The 23,889-nt window shown below is 46.7% G+C and overlaps 1 protein-coding gene across 1 annotated transcript in view; it reads right to left on the bottom strand.

The window, feature by feature from the left end:
• Window positions 1-23,889, bottom strand: part of LOC134909538 (mucin-4-like) — a 278,478-nt gene that overhangs the window by 116,732 nt on the left and 137,857 nt on the right. Inside the window, exon 11 of the mRNA XM_063916527.1 lies at window positions 9,161-9,366. Coding sequence (XP_063772597.1) covers window positions 9,161-9,366 — 206 coding nt within the window. The remainder of the gene's footprint in view (window positions 1-9,160; window positions 9,367-23,889) is intronic.

Raw genomic sequence — 23,889 nt, 5'->3', positions numbered from 1 at the left:
TTATGGGGTATTGTGTGTAGAGTTTTTTTAATGAAGAAAATGAATTTATTCCATTTTTGAATAAGGCTGTAACATAACAAAATGTGGAAAAAGTGAAGCGATGTGAATACTTTCCGGATGCACTGTATGATCAAGAACCGTCGCCAAAATATAGTAATCCGATTTCAAGATATTGATGCCTCTTGGATCTTGGTAAACCGAATAAAGAACTTGATCTACAAGTCCAACATACTTATTGGAATTGCTTTGTTTCAGCTCCTCCTTTAGTCTCTCGAGCTGCTGGTCCAAAAGTCTAATTAGTGGAATTACCTGACTCAACCTGGTAGTGTCTGAACTCACTTCACAGGTGACAACTTTGAAGGGTTTGAGTAACTTGTACAACACAAAGTATTCTCTACTGCGTTTGAGTAAGGTACATTTCCCATCCTCTCCCTATGTCATAGGTCATTGTGTAGACTTGGATGGCCTTTTGCTTTTTCTCCATCTGCTGAAGCATTTAAAGTGTGGAATTTCACCTTGTTATCACCTCTTGCCTCAGTACGGCATTTCGGAGGACACTAATTATGTTTTTTTTTTCAATGTCCCTGTACAGGCTGGGAATTGCCAAAAGACCTCATTTAACTGTTTAAAACCCATTGCATTATTGGCAAATACTGGACGCTCATCGAATACCAGCATAGCTGTAATGGCATCAATGATCCTTTTTGCAACTGGGTGACTGCTGTCATACTTGCTTCCCCTTGCAAAGGACTATTTGAAAGTCAATAGTTTTTTTTATTACTATTTTAGTCTTATTGGTCCCATTCTTGGATGAAGATCCACTCCAAGCAGCAGCAGGTGTAGCACTCAAGGGTCCTTCTGATGAATCCTGGAGAGAGGAGGAGTCAGTTAGCCTTATCAAATTTGGATCTAGCAGAGAGAAGGGAGCTAGCTGATGTTGGACTGGTTATAGTTACTTTTTTAGCCAAAGCTTTTGAATCTTCCAAAAACTTTTAAAGAATGTGCTGCAAATGATGTAACAGCAAGGAGGTTCCTAGACGGTTAAGGACCTACCTCTACTTTCTCTGGCTTTACAAATGCTACAGATGGCTTGACAATTGTCCAAATTGTGGTAAAAAATAATTCCACACAAGATTTCTTTGTATTATGCACGGGCATGACAATAAGTTTTTTCTTATCATGGGCAACAACTGTTTCCACTGGTGCCTGATTTACACTAACAACATCCTCATCAGCACCAACTACACAAATGTCCTCCTCATCAAGGTGCACTTCTATAGTAGCATCCCCATTTTCTGTCAGCATGTTGACTTGTGCTGCTCATTCCCAAATTTGCAGAGTGCACACAAATGGTGAAAGGAGGCTCCTCTTTGAGTACAATACTGGAGAGGTCACGCTCACACATTCCACCAAGGGACACTTAGATTCTCCTCAGGGATTTGTGATGTTTCTAAGCACACAGTTGGTCCAGTGCCTTAGTACTTTTCATTTTTTGACATCTCTAGAGTGAGAAGGGCTTACATCATCATAAGAGACAGAAGAACATGCCTCACCGACAGTTGCAGAACCACAACTCATAAATAAAGGTCATGGCCTTCACTTTTCCTTGCTACTTTGGTGAATGGCATATTGGCAATACTATGTTTTTCTGCAGCCAACTTTCCCATTGATGTTTTTTCTTTACCAATGTAACATATTAGTTCTTTTATTTTAGATGTCCTGACTTAAACCCTCTATGCCCTTGGGCATCGGCTTAAGTACTGATGCAGTCACGCTCATCGGAGATACATCTGTGGTAAACGTGCACCCTCAGTGTGGTTAGGTGCGTCTAGCTGTGGCATTTGCCACTTCCATTCATGCCAATGGGGCACTAGCGCATCTAAGACATGCACATGGTTGGGCCTAAGAAGACGCGATCGCACTGAGATGCTACCATGATGAGCGTGGCTACATCTGTAGATGAGAGCCACTGGATGGACAACACAGCACAGCCACTGGATGGAACAGTACAACAACAAATATATGTACATTTTTAACTTTTTGTTAACTTAGATCTGACATTAGCAGATTTCTTGATGCAGGCATTTAAGCCGAGGATTGCCTTCAGCACTCCCTTTGGACTGTACCCCTATAAGATACTTCTGTTTGTGTCTCACGGCACAATTGCCAATGAACCATGAATAATCTATTTTTAACCTCATACTGTAGGTCTTATGCTGCTGGACAACATTATAGTATACTCCCAAGAATGGAGTCGTATCTGACCAAGGTGGAGGAAATTTTTATATCATTGAGGACCTCAGTGTTAACTGCAAATGTTAATTGTGCAGTTTCCATAACGTAGGATAAAATGTTGGTTATATTTTGGGACAAGGTGAGGTCAAGATTAAGACATAAGGTAGAGAAAATTAAAAAAGGGTATGATATGAAAGTATGATCCAACTATGCACTTTTCTGTAAGTTAGGAGGTTCACACACCATTTTGCCACTAGGGCAGCAATAACTAAAAAAAAAAAAAAGTTCAGTTAGTTGGTCTGATACTAGGGACACTGCATTTTTACAAATCCACTCTCTGCTTATCACCAGTATGGAAAACAGTCAGCTCCTCGACGAACGGTATCCCGGCGGTCGATATACCGACGCCCGGATCCCGAAGGAGGATGGAGAGCCGGCGTCTACATACCAACCGCCGGTATCCCGAGTGTCTTGACAGTGGGACACACTGGCGTCCTACTGGGAGAGGGGGGGTAAGTTTTAGGCAGGAGAAGGGGGGTTAGGGTTAGGGCGCAGGACCGGGGAGGGACAGTTAGGGTTAGTCAGAAGGGGAGGTTAGGGTTAGGCATCAAGTGTAGAGGGTTAGGTTTAGAAAGCGTTAGAGTTAGGCACCCACAAGGGAGGGTAAGGGTAGAGGTATGAGGCAGAGGAGGGTTAGGGAGCTTACTGGGGGGCTGTCGGGATTCTGATGGATGGGATACCACTGTCGGTATTCTAACCACCGGCATCCCGTCCATCAGGAGATCATACTGAACCCACAGTACTACAAGCCATAGACTTTGGTTGTAGTTGTACCTACAGTAAGCAGTAAAATGCTTTCCAGAGATCAGAAGTACGTATGCTATACTAGAAAGAGAGTGCTTTGTTATAAAGCATACCCCCAAACATTGTATAACCAGAAAGCGGGACACCTTGTGCGGCTTTGACACTATCACACAGCGTCTATTCACAGCAGAGCATCTAATGATAGGAAGCCTGTCAACTGCCCCCCCCCCCCCACACACACACACACACACACACACTGCAGGACACTGTGTCTCGGGACAGTGGGGCGGTCCCAAAAATAAAGGACTGTCCCACGAAAATCGGCACAGTAAGGAGGTATGATAAAGTGAACTACAGAGGATATTTGGAACAACCTGCTAGAAAGAGAATTACGAGCATGAACCACTGTTTATATTAAACATGTGGATGCTACCAACAAAACCTTTCCAGTCACAACACACTAGGCAAAAAAGGTGGAGATGGGAGACTTATATATGGGACAGTGCACGTTATGTATTATTTATAGTTAAAAAGCTTTATCTCATGTTGCAGACGGTTGACAAACCACCAACTTCTGACCTAGGGCAGATGTACAGTACTAAGCATTGCAGAGTGGAGAGAAATAAACTACTGTACCAACCAACCAATCAACCAGTTCCTAACTGTCATTGTTCAAACACAGCCTGTAACATGGCACTTAGGAGCTGATTGGCTGGTACTTTATCTCTCTCTGCTTTATCACTCCCCAAGGCTTAGTACATATTAGTGGAATTTGCGTGCACCTTAGGGGTGTGTGCTCAAAAAAAGAGGCATGGCCTCACTGCAAAGGGCGTGTCATTGCAGGAAAAGATTACCTTATACCCCAATTTTGCAACCTGCACGCCCAGTCATCGACCACCACAGGAAAACAAAAATCCTGTTTCTTGCCTCTTACATTATTTGTAATTTTTCCTGCTTATATTTATGCCCCTTACACAGTATGCCCCACATCGTAATGCCCAGACACATTATACCACACACCGTAATGCCCCTAACACATAATGTCACAAACCAAAATGCCCTTAACACATTTCATGCTCTGGGTTTCATGCTTGTTGCCAGGGGTGTAATGCTTATTGCAAGGGTTTCATGCTCTGGGTGTCACGCTCATTGCCAGGGGTTTCATGCTTTAGGTGTCATGATTGTTGCCAGGGGGAATTGCTCTGGGTGTCATGCTCATTGCCAGGGGTTTCATGCTCTGGGTGTAATGCTCACTGCCAGGGGTGTAATGCTCATTGCCAGGGGTTTCATGCTCTGGGTGTCATGTTCGTTGTCAGGGGTGTAATGCTCATTGCCAGGGGTTTTTATGCTGAGTGTAATGCTCATTGCCAGGGATTTTAATGCTCTGGGTGTAATGCTAATTGCAAGGGGTTTTCCTGCTCTGGATGTAATGCTCAATGCCAGGGGTGTCATGCTCGTGGCCAGGGTGTAATGCTCTAGGGGTGTAATGCTCATTGACAGGGGTGTAATGCTCTGTGGGTGTCATGCTCGTTGCCAGGTGGTAAGTGTGGGTGCTGCTGCTGAGTGCTCTCACCACTTCTGTGGCCAGATGTACTAAATATTGAAAAGTGATACATTTCACAGTGATAAAGTACCAACCAATCAGCTCATAACTGCCATGTTACAGGCTGGGTTTGAAAAATGGCAGTTAGGAACTGGTTGGATGGTACTTTATCACCGTGAAATGCATCACTTTTCAAGGTTTAGTACATCTGGCCCTGAGTCTGTGATGTGGGGTACATAAATCAGCCTGCTAAAGAGAAAGCAGGCAGTGCAGGAGTGAGGCATCCTGTACATAGGTGGTGGGGTCACATGTGTGCACTGTACTAGTGGAAATTTATTGGTTGATTACTGCCTCCCGGCCTCTGTCTCTGGATATAGACAGCATACCATATAAAGCTGTCTGTAGGTTCCAGCGACCACCCCGTGGCAATGAAAATGGGACTGCCTCGAGGGGCATTTGGCACCCTGGTCCAGCCCACCCTTGGTGACCACCATATACTACAGAATGCATTAATGACCGCCATATAATACAGACAGCATTAAACTCCTAACTACATCCCTCAATCTCATAAAAAAACTTTAATCATAATTAACGTTTTGAAATCATTTACCCCTTTCCTCATTATACTTAGTTTTACCGACCCTAAACTATCTGTCCATTCCCGGTCAGCCTGCAGATCAGCTGACTGCATCCACCAATGCCAATCACCCAGTAGGGATAAATGGGTCAGCTTTTCCCAGTTATGTTTGCCAGTGCCACAAGTCACAAAGCTCTGTGTGTGAGCCATGTTCCTGCTGATCCTTCTAGAAGCCTCCCTGGTTTCCAGTTACCATCAGTTCCAGTCTGATACCAGCTACCATCGTTTCCAGTCTGATGCCAGTTACCATCGGTTCCAGTCCAATACCAGTTACCATCGGTTCCAGTCCGATACCAGATACTATCAGCTCCAGTCCGATACCAGTTACCATCGGTTCCAGTCCGATACCAGTTACCATCGGTTCCAGTCCGATACCAGTTACCATCGGTTCCAGTCCGATACCAGTTACCATCGGCTCCAGTCCGATACCAGTTACCATCGGCTCCAGTCCGATACCAGTTACCATCGGTTCCAGTCCAATACCTGTTAATATCGGTCCCAGTCCGGCATCTATCCTCATCAATTCTAGTCTGATACTGTATCTATCTCCATTATTTCCAGTTTTTGGGTCACAGTCTGCAAGCTACATTCCTCAGTCAGGGCCGTAACTAGGGGGGGGCTAAGGGGGCATGCGCCCCGGGTGCAGGATTTGAGGGGGCACCAAGGAGTTACAGAGGAACAGGGTTTTTTGGGTTTTTTACCGGCAGTGAGGTAGCAGACAGCACCCTTGGCAATGTCTCTGACCCACCTGTCTGCCCACAGCTGGCTCCAATGCTGTGCGGGTGAGCTCCAGTACCTGGGATCTCTTCTATGCCGGCTACTGTCTTAAACTCTCTTCTTTGCCACGCAGTGTTGCGACTAGCGTGCGGTGCACTGTGCAAGCTATAGAAGTGCACTGTGCTCTCAGCAGTATCAAGCTCCGCTTTGCCTCCCAGATGGGAGGATTTGGTGTAGCTTATAGGGGGATGTAGTGTAGTGATGTAGTGTAACATATAGGATATGTAGTGCAGTGCATTGGGGCATGTAGTGTAGTGATGTAGTTCAGCGTGTAGGCGATGTGGTATAGTGATATAGTGCAGTGACGAAGTGTTATGATATAGTGCAATGTATGGGGACACACACTGGCGGGGCATGTGACGCATACTGTAGGGCATTTGAGGAACATAGGGGAATATTGTCCAATAGTATCCCCTTTTTTCAAATTCCTGGTAATCTGATATTTTAGTCTGACAGAGTTTGTTATACTCTTTTTTTTTTTTGTGTGTGTGGGGGGCACAAACTATTGCCTTGCTACGGGTGACGAAAATCCTAGTTTCAGCCCTGCCTCAGTTTATCCAGCGTTAGCTCCGAGTAACCCAGACAGGGGGCCGCAACCTGCTCATCGGGTGCAGGGAAGCCTAAACCTCCTTGTGGGGGTCCCTGGTGAGAACAATCAGCGGGTTAGACTTCACGTCCCTGCTCTGGGTCTCTGCCAAACACATCAGTTATAACAGTTCAGGGTCCCAGCTGAAAACTATCTTCATTGATGCAAAGGAATTACATCAGACCTTCTTGTTTCCAACACTCTGTTAATCAGACTCCTCAGAGCTCTTACACCCACACACCAGATCCTGACACTGATGGCCCAATGTATTAAGCCTTAACAAGAGATAAAGTAGAGATGGATAAAAAGTGATAAATGACCAGCCAATCAGTTCCTAACTGCCATGTCACAGGCTGTGTTTGAATAATGACAGTTAGGAGTTGGTTGGCTGGTACTTTATCACTCTCCATTTTATCCCTTTCCAAGCGATGATGCATCTGGCCCTTTATCTATCTCCACTTTATCTCTTGTTAAGGCTTAATACATTTGGGCCTGAGTATATAAGGCAGGAAGTGAACATATTGTATCCAGTGCTGGTGATACAGTAGTTCTTGTTTCCGTGAAGATACTGACTTTGCACACCTTGCTTCTGCCTGACAATTGTTGTTGACTCAGACTCTTTGACAACATTTGTTTGCCTGTTGCCTATTAATTTCAGCATGTTTACTGGTTGCACTTTTACTTGATGCCTGGCCAGAACCTGGACTGTTAAGTTCTTGGCTGTCCCTGGATTGCACTTCTGACTCAATCCTTGTCTGTCATCTGGCACCTTTTAAATCCAGTTAACCTGCTGATGTCCTACTCAAACCTAACCATTCACATCCAGTGCTTAACCAGGGGGCCGCAATCTGTGTTAAGTCAGCAGTGGAGCCCAAAACTCCTTGTGGAGGTCCCTGGTAAAGACTTGACCTGCATTAGACTCTGCACTCCTTTGTTAAGTAGCATCAAACTGGACTGGCTCTGACAGAAGCTCGTCTACTTGGTGAGATTATTAATATTGTTTAAAAACATGTAGAGAGGTTCATTTGTTTCTCAGAACAAACACCAGAATGGGTAAAAATTTGATCTATGTGACTTTGACTGAGGAATGATTGTTGGTGCCTGATAGGGTGGTTTGAGTTTTTCAGAAACTGTTGATTTCCTGGCATTTTCATTCACAACATTCTCTAGATTTAAAGATAGTTTACATGTACATCCATGTGCGCTTCACCAGTGTACATCCATGCATGAGACAGAGAAAATTCTTATCATACGTTGTATAGTCAAGGGCAACACAGTATGCATATAGAGGCTCATTCAGATGTGGTCGTTGGTGCTATCACTGCTGCTTCCTTGGAATAGCACTGTATGGTGATGCAACAGGAGTCATCTATTACATCTATTAGGGGGGAGTGGATCGTGCAGGGGGCTGTGTGTGCAAGTCTCATTGCCAGGAGCAGCGACTTCAAATGCATAAGTTGGTGTCAATCACGGAGGAGGGAGGACTAGCTTTAAGCCGCTTGCCCATCCGATGATTAATTCCGATGGCTGGTGGTTAGAGGTTGAAGGGTGTACTTATATGATAGCTGGACAGAGCAGACAGCCGGCAGCATAGGAGGAGGAAGAGTAATACATTTTGGCTCAATCACTGCTCCCATCCAATGGCACCCAGAAGTGCCCACTAGCCGGAGCAGATGAAAATTTCCTGATTGCGTTCCAGCAACTGAAATGCAAATCCTGGAAGCACAGCGGGCAGAGCCGGTCAGCCCGCAGATTTTTCAAAGCATGGGACCAGCCAAGCGGGACACTACCTGCTGTCCCAGCAATCCAAGTTCTGTGGGTAAAAATGCCTAGTCAATAAGAGAGGTCTGAGGAGAACAAACATACTGGTTCAAGCTTAGAGGAAGGCCATAGTAACTCAAATAACCATGAATTCCAATAGAAAACTGAAGATAGAATTTATGAATGCACAGCAAATCGAACTTTGGAGTGGATTGGATAACAGCAGCAGACGATGAAAGATACAAAACTATACAAGTAAGCAGTGTTTCTCCTATTTTATACCCTAGGCTTAAACCACAAGGGTCAAACCACAAGCAATAACAGATATGTAACTACTGAAGCAAACACATCACCTATCATTATTTGAACAAAAACAAAATACAACTGTGTAAGAAGAATTTTGCAAATTACCTTTTTGAATTCAAGTTCAACAAAAGAAAGAAGGAAAGGGCTGTATTATCGGTGCACATAAGGAAGATTAGATCTGGTTATCACATCTGCAGATGTGATAACCAGATCTAATCTTCCTTATGTGCACCGATAATACAGCCCTTTCCTTCTTTCTTTTGTGTATCTATGATAGCTGTAGTTGGTAGCACCCCCATAATAGATGGTAATTACCACAAATTTAAATAGGGGTCTGTGATGGAACTTGTGTTTCAAACGTAGATTAAGAAAATACAGTGTGTGTGCAGATACAATTTTTGTTCGCTGAATTCAAGTTCTCTCTGATACCTTTAACTTCCCACAAAACATATTATTTTACAAGTTTAACATTCATATACTAATTTTTCTTTATTAGTCTATCGTCACTTACATGAACAGTAGCACTGGGTGAGGTGTAATTTACAGCAAAAGCCTGGAAGTTAGTCGCCAATGCTTCACCGGTCTGCACTGTACGTCCCTGCAGCATGAAGGAGATACCTGCATCAGAAGCAGTAACAAGGATGAACTCTCCAAGTCCATTGAAAGTGTAACTGAGTCCATCCAAGGTGGTAATGTGAGGATCTCCAAACATCCATCCTATAAATAAATTAATTAATTAATGAAAATTGTATCAATTATTGGTTTTTCTTCAATGTTGAAAAGCAAAAAAAAATAAGATTTTACTTACCGGTAAATCTATTTCTCGTAGTCCGTAGAGGATGCTGGGGACTCCGTAAGGACCATGGGGATTATACCAAAGCTCCCAAATGGGCAGGAGAGTGCGGATGACTCTGCAGCACCGATTGAGCTAACAGGGGGTCCTCCTCAGCCAGGGTATCAAACTTATAGAACTTTGCAAAGGTTTTTGACCCCGACCTAGTAGCAGCTCGGCACAGTTGTAGTGCCGAGACCCCTCGGGCAGCCGCCCAAGAAGAGCCCATCTTCCTAGTGGAAAGGGCCTTAACCGATTTAGGCAATGGCAATCCTGCCGAAGAATGCGCCTGCTGAATTGTGTTACAGATCCAACGAGCAATAGTCTGCTTTGAAGCAGGAGCGCCAACCTTGTTGGCCGCATACAGAACAAACAGAGCTTCGGTCTTCCTGATCCTAGCTGTTCTGGTCACATAAATCTTCAAAGCCCTGACCACATCCAGGGACTCGGAATCCTCCAAGTCCCGTGTAGCCACAGGCACGACAATAGGTTGGTTCATATGAAAAGATGAGACCACCTTGGGCAGAAATTGAGGACGAGTCCTCAACTCAGCACTATCCACGTGAAAAATGAGGTATGGGCTTTTATATAATAAAGCCGCCAATTCTGAAACCCGCCTTGCAGAAGCTAAGGCCAACAACATGACCACTTTCCAAGTGAGGTATTTCAACTCCACTGTTTTGAGTGGTTCAAACCAAGGTGACTTGAGGAAACTTAATACCACGTTAAGGTCCCAAGGCACCACCAGAGGTACAAAGGGAGGCTGAATATGCAGCACACACTTCACAAAAGTCTGTACTTCAGGAAGAGAAGCCAATTCTCTTTGAAAGAAAATGGATAAGGCCAAAATTTTAACCTTTATAAACCCTAATTTTAGGCCCAAATTCACTCCCGTTTGAAGAAAGTGAAGCAGACGGCCCAACTGGAACTCCTCCGTAGAAGCAGCTCTGGCCTCACACCAAGAAACATATTTTAGCCATATACGGTGATAATGTTTCGACGTCACATCCTTCCTAGCCTTGATCAGGGTAGGAATGACCTCCTCCGGAATCCCTTTTTCCGCTAGGATCCGGCGTTCAACCGCCATGCCGTCAAACGCAGCCGCGGTAAGTCTTGGAACAGACAGGGCCCCTGCTGCAGCAGGTCCTGCCTTAGAGGAAGAGGCCACGGATCTTCTGTGAGTAACTCTTGCAGATCCGGATACCAAGTCCTCCTTGGCCAATCTGGAACAATGAGGATTGCTCTGACCCTTCTTATTCTTATTATCCTCAACACCTTGAGTATGAGAGGTAGACGAGGAAACACATAGACCGATCTGAGCACCCGAGGTGTCACCAAAGCATCTACCGCAACCGCCTGAGGGCCTCTTGACCTGGCGCAATACCTCTTTAGCTTTTTGTTGAGGCGGGACGCCATCATGTCTATCTGAGGCAGTCCCCACTGATCCGTGATCTGTGTGAAGACTTCTTGATGAAGTCCCCACTCTCTTGGATGCAGGTCGTGCCTGCTGAGGAAGTCCTCCTCCCAGTTTTCCACCCCCGGGATGAACACTGCTGATAGTGCGCTTACATGGCCTTCCACCCAGCGTAGAATCCTGCCGTGACATTGTCTGACTGAATCAGAACCGGTTTGTTCCGAAGCCATCCCTCCGCTTGGTGTAAGGCGTTGAATATGGCCCTTAACTCCCGGACATTGATGTGGAGACCAGTCTCTAGGCTTGACCAGAGACCCTGGAAATTTCTTCCACCATCTTCCCCAGAACCCTCGTGCAATGATGCACTGAAACCTTTTTTGGCTTCAATAGGTTCCTGACCAGAGCTACGAGCTCCTGAGCCTTCTCCACTGGAAGAAAAACTCTTTTTTGGTCTGTGTCTAGAATCAGGCCCAAAAAGGTCAGATGCGTTGCAGGGACTAGCTCTGATTTCGGTAAATTGAGCATCCAGCCGTGCCTCTGCAACGTCTTCACGGACAGAGACACGCTGTCCAGCAACTTCTCCCGAGATCTCGCCTTTATGAGGAGATCGTCCAAGTACAGGATAATTGTGACGTCCTGCCTGCGCAGGAGCACCATCATTTCAGCCATTACCTTGGTGAAAATTCTCGGGGCCATGGAAAGACCAAACGACAACGTCTGAAATTGGTAGTGACAGTCTTGTACTGCAAATCTCAGGAACGCCTGGTGAGGAGGGAAAATTGGAACATGAAGGTACGCATCCTTTATGTCCAGGGACACCATCCAATCCCTTCCCTCCAGGCTGGCGATGACCGCTCTGAGCGATTCCATTTTGAACTTGAAACTCTTCAAGTACAGGTTCAGGGATTTCAGATTTAAAATGGGTCTGACCGAACCGTCCGGTTTCGGTACCACAAACAGGGATGAATAATAACCCTCTCCTTGCTGGAGATGAGGAACTTCGACTATCACCTGTTGAATGTACAATTTGTGAATTGCAGCTAACACCAGCTCCCTCTCCGACGGGGAAGCCGGCAGAGTCGATTTGAAAAACCGGCGAGGAGGCATGTCTTCGAATTCCAGTCTGTATTCCTGTGAAACAATCTCTATTGCCCAGGGATCCACCTGTGAGAGAACCCAGACGTGGCTGAAAAGACGAAGACGTGGCCCCACTTGATCTGACCCCCCCCCCCCCTCCGGAAAGCCCCAGCGTCATGCGGTGGACTTTGCGGAAGTAGGGGAGGACTTCTGCTCTTGGGGACTAGCCGAGTGCAGCTTTTTTCCCTTGCCTTTACCTCTGGCAACAAAGGACGATCCTCGTACCTTCTTGCTTTTATTGGAACGAAAGGACTGCATTTGATAATGCGGTACCTTCTTAGCATGCTGCGGGGGAACATAAGGTAAAAAAATCAATTTACCGGCTGTAGCAGTAGAGACAAGGTCCGAGAGGCCTTCTCCAAACAACTCCTCCCCCTTGTAAGGCAATGACTTATGCCGCTTTGAGTCGGCGTCTCCTGTCCACTGTCGGGTCCACAAGAGTCGCCTAGCAGAAATAGACATAGCGTTTATTCTGGAGCTTAGTAAACAAATGTCTCTCTGAGCATCCCTCATATACAAGGCAGCATCTCTGATATGCTCAATGGTCATTAGAATGGTATCCCTATCTAAGGTGTCAATCTACGTAGATAAGTAGTCTGCCCATGCCACGACAGCACTACAAACCCAGGCCAACGCCATGGTCGGTCTAGCGATAGTTCCTGAATGTGTGTAAATGTGCTTCATGGTAATTTCCTGCTTGCGATCAGCAGAATCCTTGAGGGAAGCAGTATCCGGAGAAGGCAGTGCCACCTTCTTGGATAAGCGTGTCAGCGCCTTGTCTACTTTAGGCGAAGATTCCCATTGTATCCTATCCTTCTGTGGAAAAGGATACGCCATAAGAATCCTTTTGGGAACATGTAGTCTCCTATCCGGAGACTCCCAAGCCTTTTCGCACAATTCGCTTAGCTCAAATGAGGACGGAAACGTGACCTTAGGCTTTTTGCCTTTATACTATGTGAACCCTCGTGTCAGGGACAGGGGTTCCTCAGTGATATGCAAAACCTCTTTTATGGCAATAATCATGTATCGAATACCCTTTGCCACCTTCGGCTGTAATTTTGCATCCTCATAGTCGACACTAGAGTCAGTATCTGTGTCAGCTGTCACGGGGCTTGGATCTTGAATATCCAGAGTTGTGGCTTGGGTTTCGGTGCCGGTAGCTTTCCACAGGATAAACCGGGCAGGCTGGATAAAAGTCTTTTTCATAGGACTTCTGAGAGGATTATGCTGGAGCTGAGAATTGAGGATTCAGTCAGTGAAGTGAAGAAGCCTGGAATTCTAGGAACTTGCAGAGAAACTGGAACAGAATGCTGTAGGTTCAAGGCTGTGGAGCGCAGATTGACACACACACACAGTACTGTGTGAGAGACGTTGCACTGGCGATTTCTTACCCAGAAATCCTCAGATTTATACCTGCAGACTGTTTCCCATTGGTTTTGCAAACCTTGCAGGTGACTGAGTGTTTTAGATTAGCTGATCCTTCCAAGGCGGCGACGCCCATCCCATACCTATGCAGCTGGAAGCTGCACAAACGTTTGCTGCTGCCTCTGAGACCTCTCCTCCCAGATATGCCTGCAAGTCGTGCCCCGCCCGCAGCACGCACCACCACCAGAGGGACCGTGCCAGAGCGTCCATACAGGTAAGTACCACTGGTCCCGGAACCCGATCCGCCGGACCGTGACATTACCACCCCTTTTAGTGATGGCTACTGGACAGCCACCAGGCTTGCTAGGATTCTCTTCATGAAACTTGTGAAGCAACGCAGGGGCGTGTATATTTGATGGATCCTCTCAAGAATGCTCTTCAGGACCATACCCCTTCCAGTCCAGGAGATATTGTAGACGACCGTGTCGCATCCGGGAATCAAGGACCTTCTTAACCTCGAATTCGACCCCGCGGTCTGTGACCACTCTTGGAGAACGGGGAAGAATTTTGCAGAACTTGTTTAAAATTAGGGGTTTTAGAAGCGAGATATGGAAGGTTGGGAAGACTCTTAAATAGGAAGGTAACTTAAGTTTGTAAGTTACTGGGCTGATCACCTATTCCACTGGGAAGGAACCGATGTAGCGAGGAGCAAATTTCATTGATGGAACACGTAACCTCAAGTTACGAGTTGAGAGCCAAACTTGATCACCTACAGATAGTTTAGGTGCAATTCTTCTTTTCTTATCCGCCCAGAATTTATAACGGATGGATGTCTTCGTAGATTTTGATGAACTATTTTCCAAATTCTGGAGAGTTCCTTAAAAGTTTTTTGTACTGCAGGAAGATCCAGATTGGGTAGAGCCAAGAACGGAGGAACCCGGGGATGTAACCCATACACTGTGAAGAAGGAAGTATGACCTGTGAAAGAGTGGTAGGAATTGTTATGAGCAAATTCTGCCCATGGCAGATGTTCGAACCAGTCGTCCTGGGAGGACGAGACATGAATTCTGAGGAAGGTCTCCAAATCCTGGTTGACTCTTTCCGTGCTCCCGTTGGTCTGAGGATGATACGCTGTCGAAAATTTTAGTTGAATTTGTAAAGCTGTGCAGAGAGCTCTCCAAAACCTGGGCACGAACTGAACTCCGCGATCGGAAACTATCTCGGTTGGCAGACCATGGAATCTGAAGATTTCTGAGTTGAAGAGCTGTGCTAATTCAGGTGCCGAAGGAAGACCCTTGAGGGGTACAAATCGAGCTATCTTGGAGAAGCGATCGACAACTACCCAAATGGTTGTGTACTGTGACAAAGTCCATAGAAAGATGTGTCCAAGGAAACTTGAGAACAGCTAACGGAGACAATTGCCCAACGGGACGTTGTCGAAGGATCTTGTGTTGTGCACATTTGGTACAGGAGGCAATGAAGGTAGAGACATCAGACTTTAAAGAAGGCCACCAATAAGAGCGCTGAATAAATTCTGTCGTCTTGTGGACTCCAGCATGACCGGAAAACCATGAAGAATGAGCCCAGGATAACAACCTCTTCCAGAGAGAGAGAGGAACGAACGCCCTCCCCACTGGGGGATGAATCTTAGTCGAAGCAAAATTTCGAGTCTCTAATAACGGCTGAGGAGGAGGTGAGTCCTTAGAGTCATCTGAGGAGTAGGACCGGGAGAGAGCATCTGCTTTTTGGTTTTGAGCCCCGGGTCTAAAAGTAAGAACAAAGTTGAATCTGGTGAAGAACATAGCCCACCGAGCTAAGCGAGGGTTCAGACACTGGATATTCCTGAGGAAGATTAAGTTCTTATGATCAGTGAAAATAGAGATGGGGAATTTGGCTCCCTCCAAGAGATATCGCCACTCTTCTAGAGCTAACTTTACGGCCAAAAGTTCTTGCTCCCCTATAGTATAATTCCTCTCCGCTGGAAGAAATTTTTTGGAAAAGAATCCGCATGGATGCAACTTGTTATCCTCCGACCTCTGGGAGAGGACTGCTCCCACAGCGTCGGCAGAAGCGTCAACCTTCAATACAAAGGCTTTGTTGGTATCAGGTTGCCTTAGAACCGGAGCCGTAGTGAAGGCCTGTTTCAAGTGTAGGAACGCTGCTTCAGCCGCTGGTAACCATTCCCTAGGATTAGCCTCCTTCCGGGTAAGAGCGGTGATAGGAGCCACTATAGCAGAGAATCCCTTGATAAATCTTCAATAGAAGTTTGCAAAGCCCAAGAATCGCTGTATAGATTTAAGAGTGTTGGGTTTGGGCCAATTGAGGATCGCTTGTACCTTGGCTGGGTCCATCTCCAACCCAGAGCCTGAAATTATGTACCCCAGGAAAGGCATAGAAGGCTGTTCGAAAACACATTTTTCAAGCTTGCAGTATAAGTGGTGTTGCCGCAGTCTCTTAAGCACCTCTTGAACTTGCAAACGATGGTCTTTCATAGAGGACGAGAAAATCAAGATGTCATCTAGGTATACTACGACCGATTTATACAGTAGATCTCTGAAGATTTCATTCACAAAGTTCTGGAAAACAGCTGGCGCATTACTAAGGCCGAAGGGCATTACTTGATACTCGAAATGCCCATCTCGAGTGTTAAAGGCCATTTTCCACTCATCACCCTCTCTAATCCGGATCAGATTATATGCTCCTCTGAGATCTAATTTGGAGAAGATTGAAGCACCCTTAACTCGATCAAAAAGCTTCGAGATCAAGGGTAATGGGTAACGATTTTTGATTGTTATTTCATTTAAACCCCGGTAATCGATGCAAGGGCGAAGACCTCCATCTTTTTTCTGTACAAAGAAAAACCTGCACCGGCCAGGGACGTGGAAGGCCGGATGAACCCTCTGGCCAGATTTTCCTTAATGTACTCCGACATGGATTCTGTCTCAGGAGCCGAGAGAGGGTATACTCGCCCCCTAGGAGGTGTTTTCCCAGGTAGAAGATCAATAGGACAGTCCCAGGATCTGTGAGGAGGAAGAACCTCTGCTGCTTGCTTGCTAAAGACATCGGAATAAGAAGAATATTGAGGCGGAATTAGAGGATGAGATTCCAGGTTGCATTTATTCAGAGGTTTGATACAAGGAAGACAGGAACGGGAACAGGTCTCTCCCCAAGCCAAAACTTGCATATTTTCCCAATTAATTCTTGGGTTGTGCCTCTGGAGCCAAGGAAGCCCTAAAACAATATCATGAGTAGCCTTTGGAATAACTAAGAAATTAAGTAACTCCTTATGGAGTGCTCCTACACATAACTGAAGAGGGAGAGTCTGTTGGGTGACAATTCCACTGGATATTCTGCTACCGTCCACAGCGGAATGAGAAATCGGACAAGGAAGCTTGACTGTAGGTATCTGAAATTGCTGCACCACATCTGCTGTGACGAAATTCCCAGCGGCTCCCGAATCTAGAAGAGAATGGAAATTTTTAGGACCCTGCGGCAAGGTCAAGGTAACTTCAAAGGCTGGTTCAGAGTGAGATGGAGACAAATTCAACACTCCTAACCTAGTGTCTCCACGGCTGGTTAGGAGGTCTAGTTTCCCGTACGCTGAGTGCAGGAAGCCACCAAGTGGCCGGAAGCTCCGCAATACAGACACAAGTTCTCCCTGCGTCTCCTTTGACGTTCCTCAGGCGTGAGGCGAGCCCTATTAACTTGCATAGGCTCGTCTTGAGTCACCTCAGGTGGAGAGGTAGGAGGTGGCAGAGGACGGAATCTCGGACGTTCCCCTCGATTCTTTTCCAATTGTCGCTCTCGGAAGCGCAGATCTACCTTGGTACACAGGGAATTCAGATCGTCCAACTTGGGGGGTAAATCCCTAGTAGCCAGTTCATCCTTAATTTTCTCTGCTAGACCACTCCAGAAGGCGGCTACTAATGCTTCCTCGTTCCACCGGGGTTCAGAGGCATAGCAAAAAACAGGGAAACGGCTGCGCAGTGTATCAGGGAAAAAAATGAAAAGAGCCGACGTTTTGTTTAAAAATTAACACAATTTATTAACCATGAATACTGAATAAAAATATGCTTTTCATAAAACTAGTAATTTAAAAGTTTGTAGTATGTATAACTGTATAATGAAACACACCTTGATGAATATAGGTATCGTAAGTAATTTAGGAGCAGCTTATATAAGGAGACTTGTTGAAAATCCGTAATTACTCACAAGGTTTTCACTTGTGGATTCATTTGTATAGATGATAAATGAAAAACGGTCCCAAATAGTGCACAATGTGCCCGTCACAAAGCTGTGTTGCTGTAATGTATACCTCTCCTGTGGGCTGGTCCGAGACCGGGCATCCCCGGTTCTTGATCCTGCGTTGCCCACTCGTGCTATGCAGCAAGGAGATGGTAAAAGCCGCTGGGCTGATGTAGTACGTGAGACGGATGTAGCTGATAGGAGCCGCGTGCTGGTGTGTGCGGCTTGCGGGAACTGAAGTGCCGGTATGAAAGTCCGTTGGATCTTGGCAGAGAGCTGCTGGTGTGGATACCTGGATCAAGGTGGATGATGAGGCGGGGTCCTAACGCGTTTCGTCACATATCACGTGACTTTTTCACCGAACGGGCAACGCAGGATCAAGAACCGGGGACGCCCGGTCTCGGACCAGCCCACAGGAGAGGTATACATTACAGCAACACAGCTTTGTGACGGGCACATTGTGCACTATTTGGGACCGTTTTTCATTTATCATCTATACAAATGAATCCACAAGTGAAAACCTTGTGAGTAATTACGGATCTTCAACAACTCTCCTTATATAAGCTGCTCCTAAATTTCTTACGATACCTATATTCATCAAGGTGTGTTTCATTATACAGTTATACATACTACCAACTTTTAAATTACTAGTTTTATGAAAAGCATATTTTTATTTAGTATTCATGGGTAATAAATTGTGTTAATTTTTAAACAAAACGTCGGCTCTTTTAATTTTTTTCCCTGATACACTGCGCAGCCGTTTCCCTGTTTTTTGCAATCTCTATATAACACAAACTTAGGGGTATATTTACTAAGGTCCCGATTTTGACCGAGATGCCATTTTTTCATCAAAGTGTCATCTCGGTAATTTACTAAGCAATAATCATGGCAGTGATGAGGGCATTCGTAATATTTTGGAAGTCCTAGGAAAAAATCACAAATCAATACACCATCGGTCAAATACGCCTGCAATTTGCTAGAAATCGGGAATTTACTAAAAAGTGCAAAACACAAACACTGCCGACAATAGCCAAACACTGCCGTGATAAAATACAAATCGTGAAAAAGTGCTAAAAAAAAACAGACCTGCTTTTTTATCCCGTGTTTGTATAGGCATGCACGGATCCATGAGATCCATGCATGTTTTTCAGTGGGAAGGGGGGGGAAATGTTCTAAATTTTTGGAAAAAAAATTGCGTGGGGTCCCCCCTCCTAAGGCAAACCAGCCTCGGGCTCTTTGAGCCGATCCTGGTTGCAGAAATATGGGAAAGAAATGGACAGGGGTTCCCCCATATTTAAGCAACCAGCATCGGGCTCTGCGCCTGGTCCTGGTTCCAAAAATACGGGGGGCAAAAAGAGTAGGGGTCCCCCGTATTTTTGAAACCAGCACCGGGCTCCACTAGCTGGACAGATAATGCCACAGCCGGGGGTCACTTTTATACAGTGCCTTGCGGCCGTGGCATCAAATATCCAACTAGTCACCCCTGGCCGGGGTACCCTGGGGGAGTGGGGACCCCTTCAATCAAGGGCCCCCCCCCCAGCCACCCAAGGGCCAGGGGTGAAGCCCGAGGCTGTCCCCCCCATCCAATGGGCTGCGGATGGGGGGCTGATAGCCTTTGTTGATAGTTATGAATATTGTTTTTAGTAGCAGTACTACAAGTCCCAGCAAGCCTGCCCCGCAAGCTGGTACTTGGAGAACCACAAGTACCAGCATGCGGCGGAAAAACTGGGCCGCTGGTACCTGTAGAACTACTACTAAAAAAATACCCCAAAAATGACAAGACACACACACCTTGAAAGTAAAGTTTTAATACATCCATCCAAACAAACATATACACATACTTGCCTTATGTTCACACGCAGGTCGGTCCTCTTGTCCAGTAGAATCCATGGGGTACCTGTTGAAAAAATTATACTCACAAAATCCAGTGTAGATCGGTCCTCTTCAAATCCATTTGTAATCCACGTACTTGAGAAAATAAAAAAACGGAGTCCCAACCACGAACTGAAAGGGGCCCCATGTTTTCACATGGGACCCCTTTCCCCGAATGCAAGAAACCCAGTCTGACTTCTGTCTAAGTGGGTTTCTTCAGCCAATCAGGGAGCGCCACGTTGTAGCACCCTCCTGATCGGCTGTGTGCTCCTGTACTGTATGACAGGCAGCACACGGCAGTGTTACAATGTAGCGCCTATGCGCTCCATTGTAACCAATGGTGGGAACTTTCTGCTCAGCGGTTGACCGAAAGTGACCTCACCGCTGACCACAAAGTTCCCACCATTGGTTACAATGTAGCGCATAGGCGCTACATTGTAACACTGCCGTGTGCCGCCTGTCAGTCAGTACAGGAGCACACAGCCGATCCGGAGGGTGCTACAACGTGGCGCTCCCTGATTGGCTGAAGAAACCCACTTAGACAGAAGTCAGACTGGGTTTCTTGCATTCGGGGAAAGGGGTCCCATGTGAAAACATGGGGCCCATTTCAGTTCGTGGTCGGGACTCCGTTTTTTTATTTTCTCAAGTACGTGGATTACAAATGGATTTGAAGAGGACCGATCTACACTGGTTTTTGTGAGTATAATTTTTTCAACAGGTACCCCATGGATTCTACTGGACAAGAGGACCGACCTGCGTGTGAACATAAGGTAAGTATGTGTATATGTTTGTGTGGATGGATGTATTAAAACTTTACTTTCAAGGTGTGCGTGTCTTGTAATTTTTGGGGTATTTTTTTAGTAGTAGTTCTACAGGTACCAGCGGCCAAGTTTTTCCGTCGCATGCTGGTACTTGTGGTTCTCCAAGTACCAGCTTGCGGGGGAGGCTTGCTGGGACTTGTAGTACTGCTACTAAAAACAATATTCATAACTATCAACAAAGGCTATCAGCCCCCATCCGCAGCCCATTGGATGGGGGGGACAGCCTCGGGCTTCACCCCTGGCCCTTGGGTGGCTGGGGGGGGGACCCTTGATTGAAGGGGTTCCTACTCCCCCAGGGTACCCCGGCCAGGGGTGACTAGTTGGATATTTGATGCCACGGCCGCAGGGCACGGTATAAAAGTGACCCCCGGCTGTGGCATTATCTGTCCAGCTAGTGGAGCCCGGTGCTGGTTTTAAAAATACGGGGGACCCCTACGCTTTTTGTCCCCCGTATTTTTGGAACCAGGACCAGGCGCAGAGCCCGATGCTGGTTGCTTAAATATGGGGGAACCCCTGTCCATTTTTTTCCCATATTTCTGCAACCAGGATCGGCTCAAAGAGCCCGAGGCTGGTTTGCCTTAGGAGGGGGGACCCCACGCAATTTTTTTTTAACATTTAAACTTTATTTATTTTTTTAAACAAAGTGCACAATGAAGCCCAGCACGGATCTCTCAGATCCGGCCGAGATTCATTGTATTAAAGTCGGCAGTGTTTTACAAGTCACTCACGTAAAACACTGCCTAAAAAAACGAATGACATCGACATCGGAAAACCCGAAAATGCAGAATACGGCAGCTTAGTAAATTAGTCGTAATCAATTCAAAAAGTTGCATATTTACACTTTCGATGTCATTCGTGATTGAACTTTGACCTCAAACGGGAAAACACGAATCTCAGTAAATTTACCCCTTAGTGTTGTCGGCCGCGCGCCATATCAGGGAAATGTTGGTATTTTATAGTCTATTACTTGGGCGCTTTCAAGCAGTTATTTAGTTTTTTTCAGAGGCATAGGTCTGAAACTGTACTGCGTACTGACCGACGGTCCGGTTCCCTTGCCGGAGACGCATTATCTCAATAGAAGCCGATGTGGTCCTTCCGAGTTCGTCAAAAATCTTCCGGAAGGAGACTAGGAATTCAGAGTAATTATCAAGTAGGGGATCGGCTCTTTCCCACAGAGGTGACACCCAGTCCAGAGCAGAGCCTGCCAGGAGAGATACTATATAAGCAACTTTAGCTTTCTGGGACGGGAAGTTGAAAGGCTGCAGAGAGAAATTAATCTCACACTGATTCAAGAACCCACAACACATCTTCGGGTTCCCGTCGAACTTGGTGGGCGTGGGTAAGTGTAAGGAAGAGGGTGACGCAACCATCGGCACTGGAGGAGGCGCAACTTGTTGAGGTTCTGTTCGTCGACTGGCGGCCATGTTGGCGATGTCGACCTGCATGGAATCTTGCCGAGTAGATATACTTTGAAAAATTGCGCCAACTGACGCTGGGACTCCTCCAGACTCCCGAGACGAGAAGCGATACTCTGTAGAAGGTCCGTACCGGAACCTTGCGCTCCCTCCGGATCCATTGGGCCAGTGCAAACTGTCACGGGGCTTGGATCTTGAATATCCGGAGTTGTGGCTTGGGTTTCGGTGTCGGTAGCTTTCCACAGGATAAACCGGGCAGGCTGGATAAAAGTCTTTTTCATAGAACTTCTGAGAGGATTATGCTGGAGCTGAGAATTGAGGATTCAGTCAGTGAAGTGAAGAAGCCTGGAATTCTAGGAACTTGCAGAGAAACTGGAACAGAATGCTGTAGGTTCAAGGCTGTGGAGCGCAGATTGACACACACACACACACACACACACACACACACACACACACACACACACACACAGTACTGTGTGAGAGACGTTGCACTGGCGATTTCTTACCCAGAAATCCCCAGATTTATACCTGCAGACTGTTTCCCATTGGTTTTGCAAACCTTGCAGGTGACTGAGTGTTTTAGATTAGCTGATCCTTCCAAGGCAGCAACTCCCATCCCATACCTCTGCAGCTGGAAGCTGCACAAACGTTTGCTGCTGCCTCTGAGACCTCTCCTCCCAGATATGCCTGCAAGTCGTGCCCCTCGCCAGCAGCCCGCTCCCCCACCGGAGGGACCGCGCCAGAGCGTCCGGACAGGTAAGTACCGCTGGTCCCGGAACCCGATCCGCCGGACCGTGACAGCGACTTGGGATATGGGGCGCTTTTGAGACCCTGAAGGTCCTGGCGCCACAGGGGCAGGCACGGTCTGGCTACTTGACTGATCCCTAGCTTCAGCCTTGTCTAACCTTTTATGCAGGAAATTCACATTTGCATTTAAGACATTCAGCATATCCACCCAGTCCGGTGTCGGCGTTGCCGACGGCGACCTGACATTCAAACACTACCCCTCCACATTAAGCGAGCCTTCCTCATCAAACATGTCGACACACACGTACCGACACACTTCACACACACAGGGAAACTCTTTTCTGAAGACAGTATCCCCTTTAAGGCCCTTTGGAGAGACAGAGAGAGAGTATGCCAGCACACACCCCAGCGCAATGACCCTGGAGACCAACACAAAATATTTTCCCAGGCAGCGCTGTATAATATCTTATCCGCCAATGATGTGCCCCCCAACCTCTCTTTTAAACACCCCTTCACCATGTGTAAGCAGGGGAGAGTCCGGGGAGCTTCCTCTCAGCGTTCTGTGGAGAGAAAAATGGCGCTGGTGAGTGCTGAGGGAGAAGCCTCGCCCCCTCGGCGGCAGGCTTCGGTCCCGCTCAAATTTGTGTAAAAATGGCGGGGGCTCTTTTATATACATGTACAGTGCCCAGCTGTACATGTGTATATCTTTTTGCCATGTTTTGAGGTGTTATTATTGCTGCCCAGGGCGCCCCCCCTGCGCCCTGCACCCATACAGTGACCGGAGTGTGTGAGGTGTGTGGAGCAATGACACACAGCTGCGGTGCTGTGCGTTACCTCAGTGAAGCCGCTGAAGGCTTCTGCCGCCTGAGACGTCTTCTTGCTTCGGTTTTTCTGGCTCTGTGAGGAGAACGGCGGCGTGGCTCTGGGGGTGGACGCCCAGGACGAACCTGTGTTCACCCCCTCTGGAGCTAATGGTGTCCAGTAGCCGAGGAAGCAGATCCTATCATTTAAGTAGGTCTGCTCCTCTCTCCCCAGTCCCTCGATGCAGGGAGCCTGTTGCCAGCAGTGCTCCCTGTAAAAATAGAAAAATCCCAAAAAAATACTTTCTAATGCAAAGAACTCAGAAGAGCTCCCTGCGGTGCGCCCATCTTCCTCTGGGCACAGTGTAAAACTGAGGTCTGGAGGAGGGACATAGAGGGAGGAGCCAGTGCACACCCAGAATCCAAAGCTATCTTAAAGTGCCTTATCTCCTGCGGAGCCCGTCTATTCCCCATGGTCCTTACGGAGTCCCCAGCATCCTCTAGGACGTTAGAGAAATAATAATTTAGAGCCAATAAGGAAGTTCCTAATGGTAAGAAGGAATCTGAAGAAGATCTTCAACCACAAGAACAA

Source organism: Pseudophryne corroboree, chromosome 4 (assembly GCF_028390025.1).
Source record: "Pseudophryne corroboree isolate aPseCor3 chromosome 4, aPseCor3.hap2, whole genome shotgun sequence".
Taxonomy (NCBI): Eukaryota; Metazoa; Chordata; class Amphibia; order Anura; family Myobatrachidae; genus Pseudophryne; species Pseudophryne corroboree.
The sequence above is the reverse complement of the archived record's forward strand: the minus strand, read 5'-3'. Positions and strand labels throughout refer to the sequence as shown.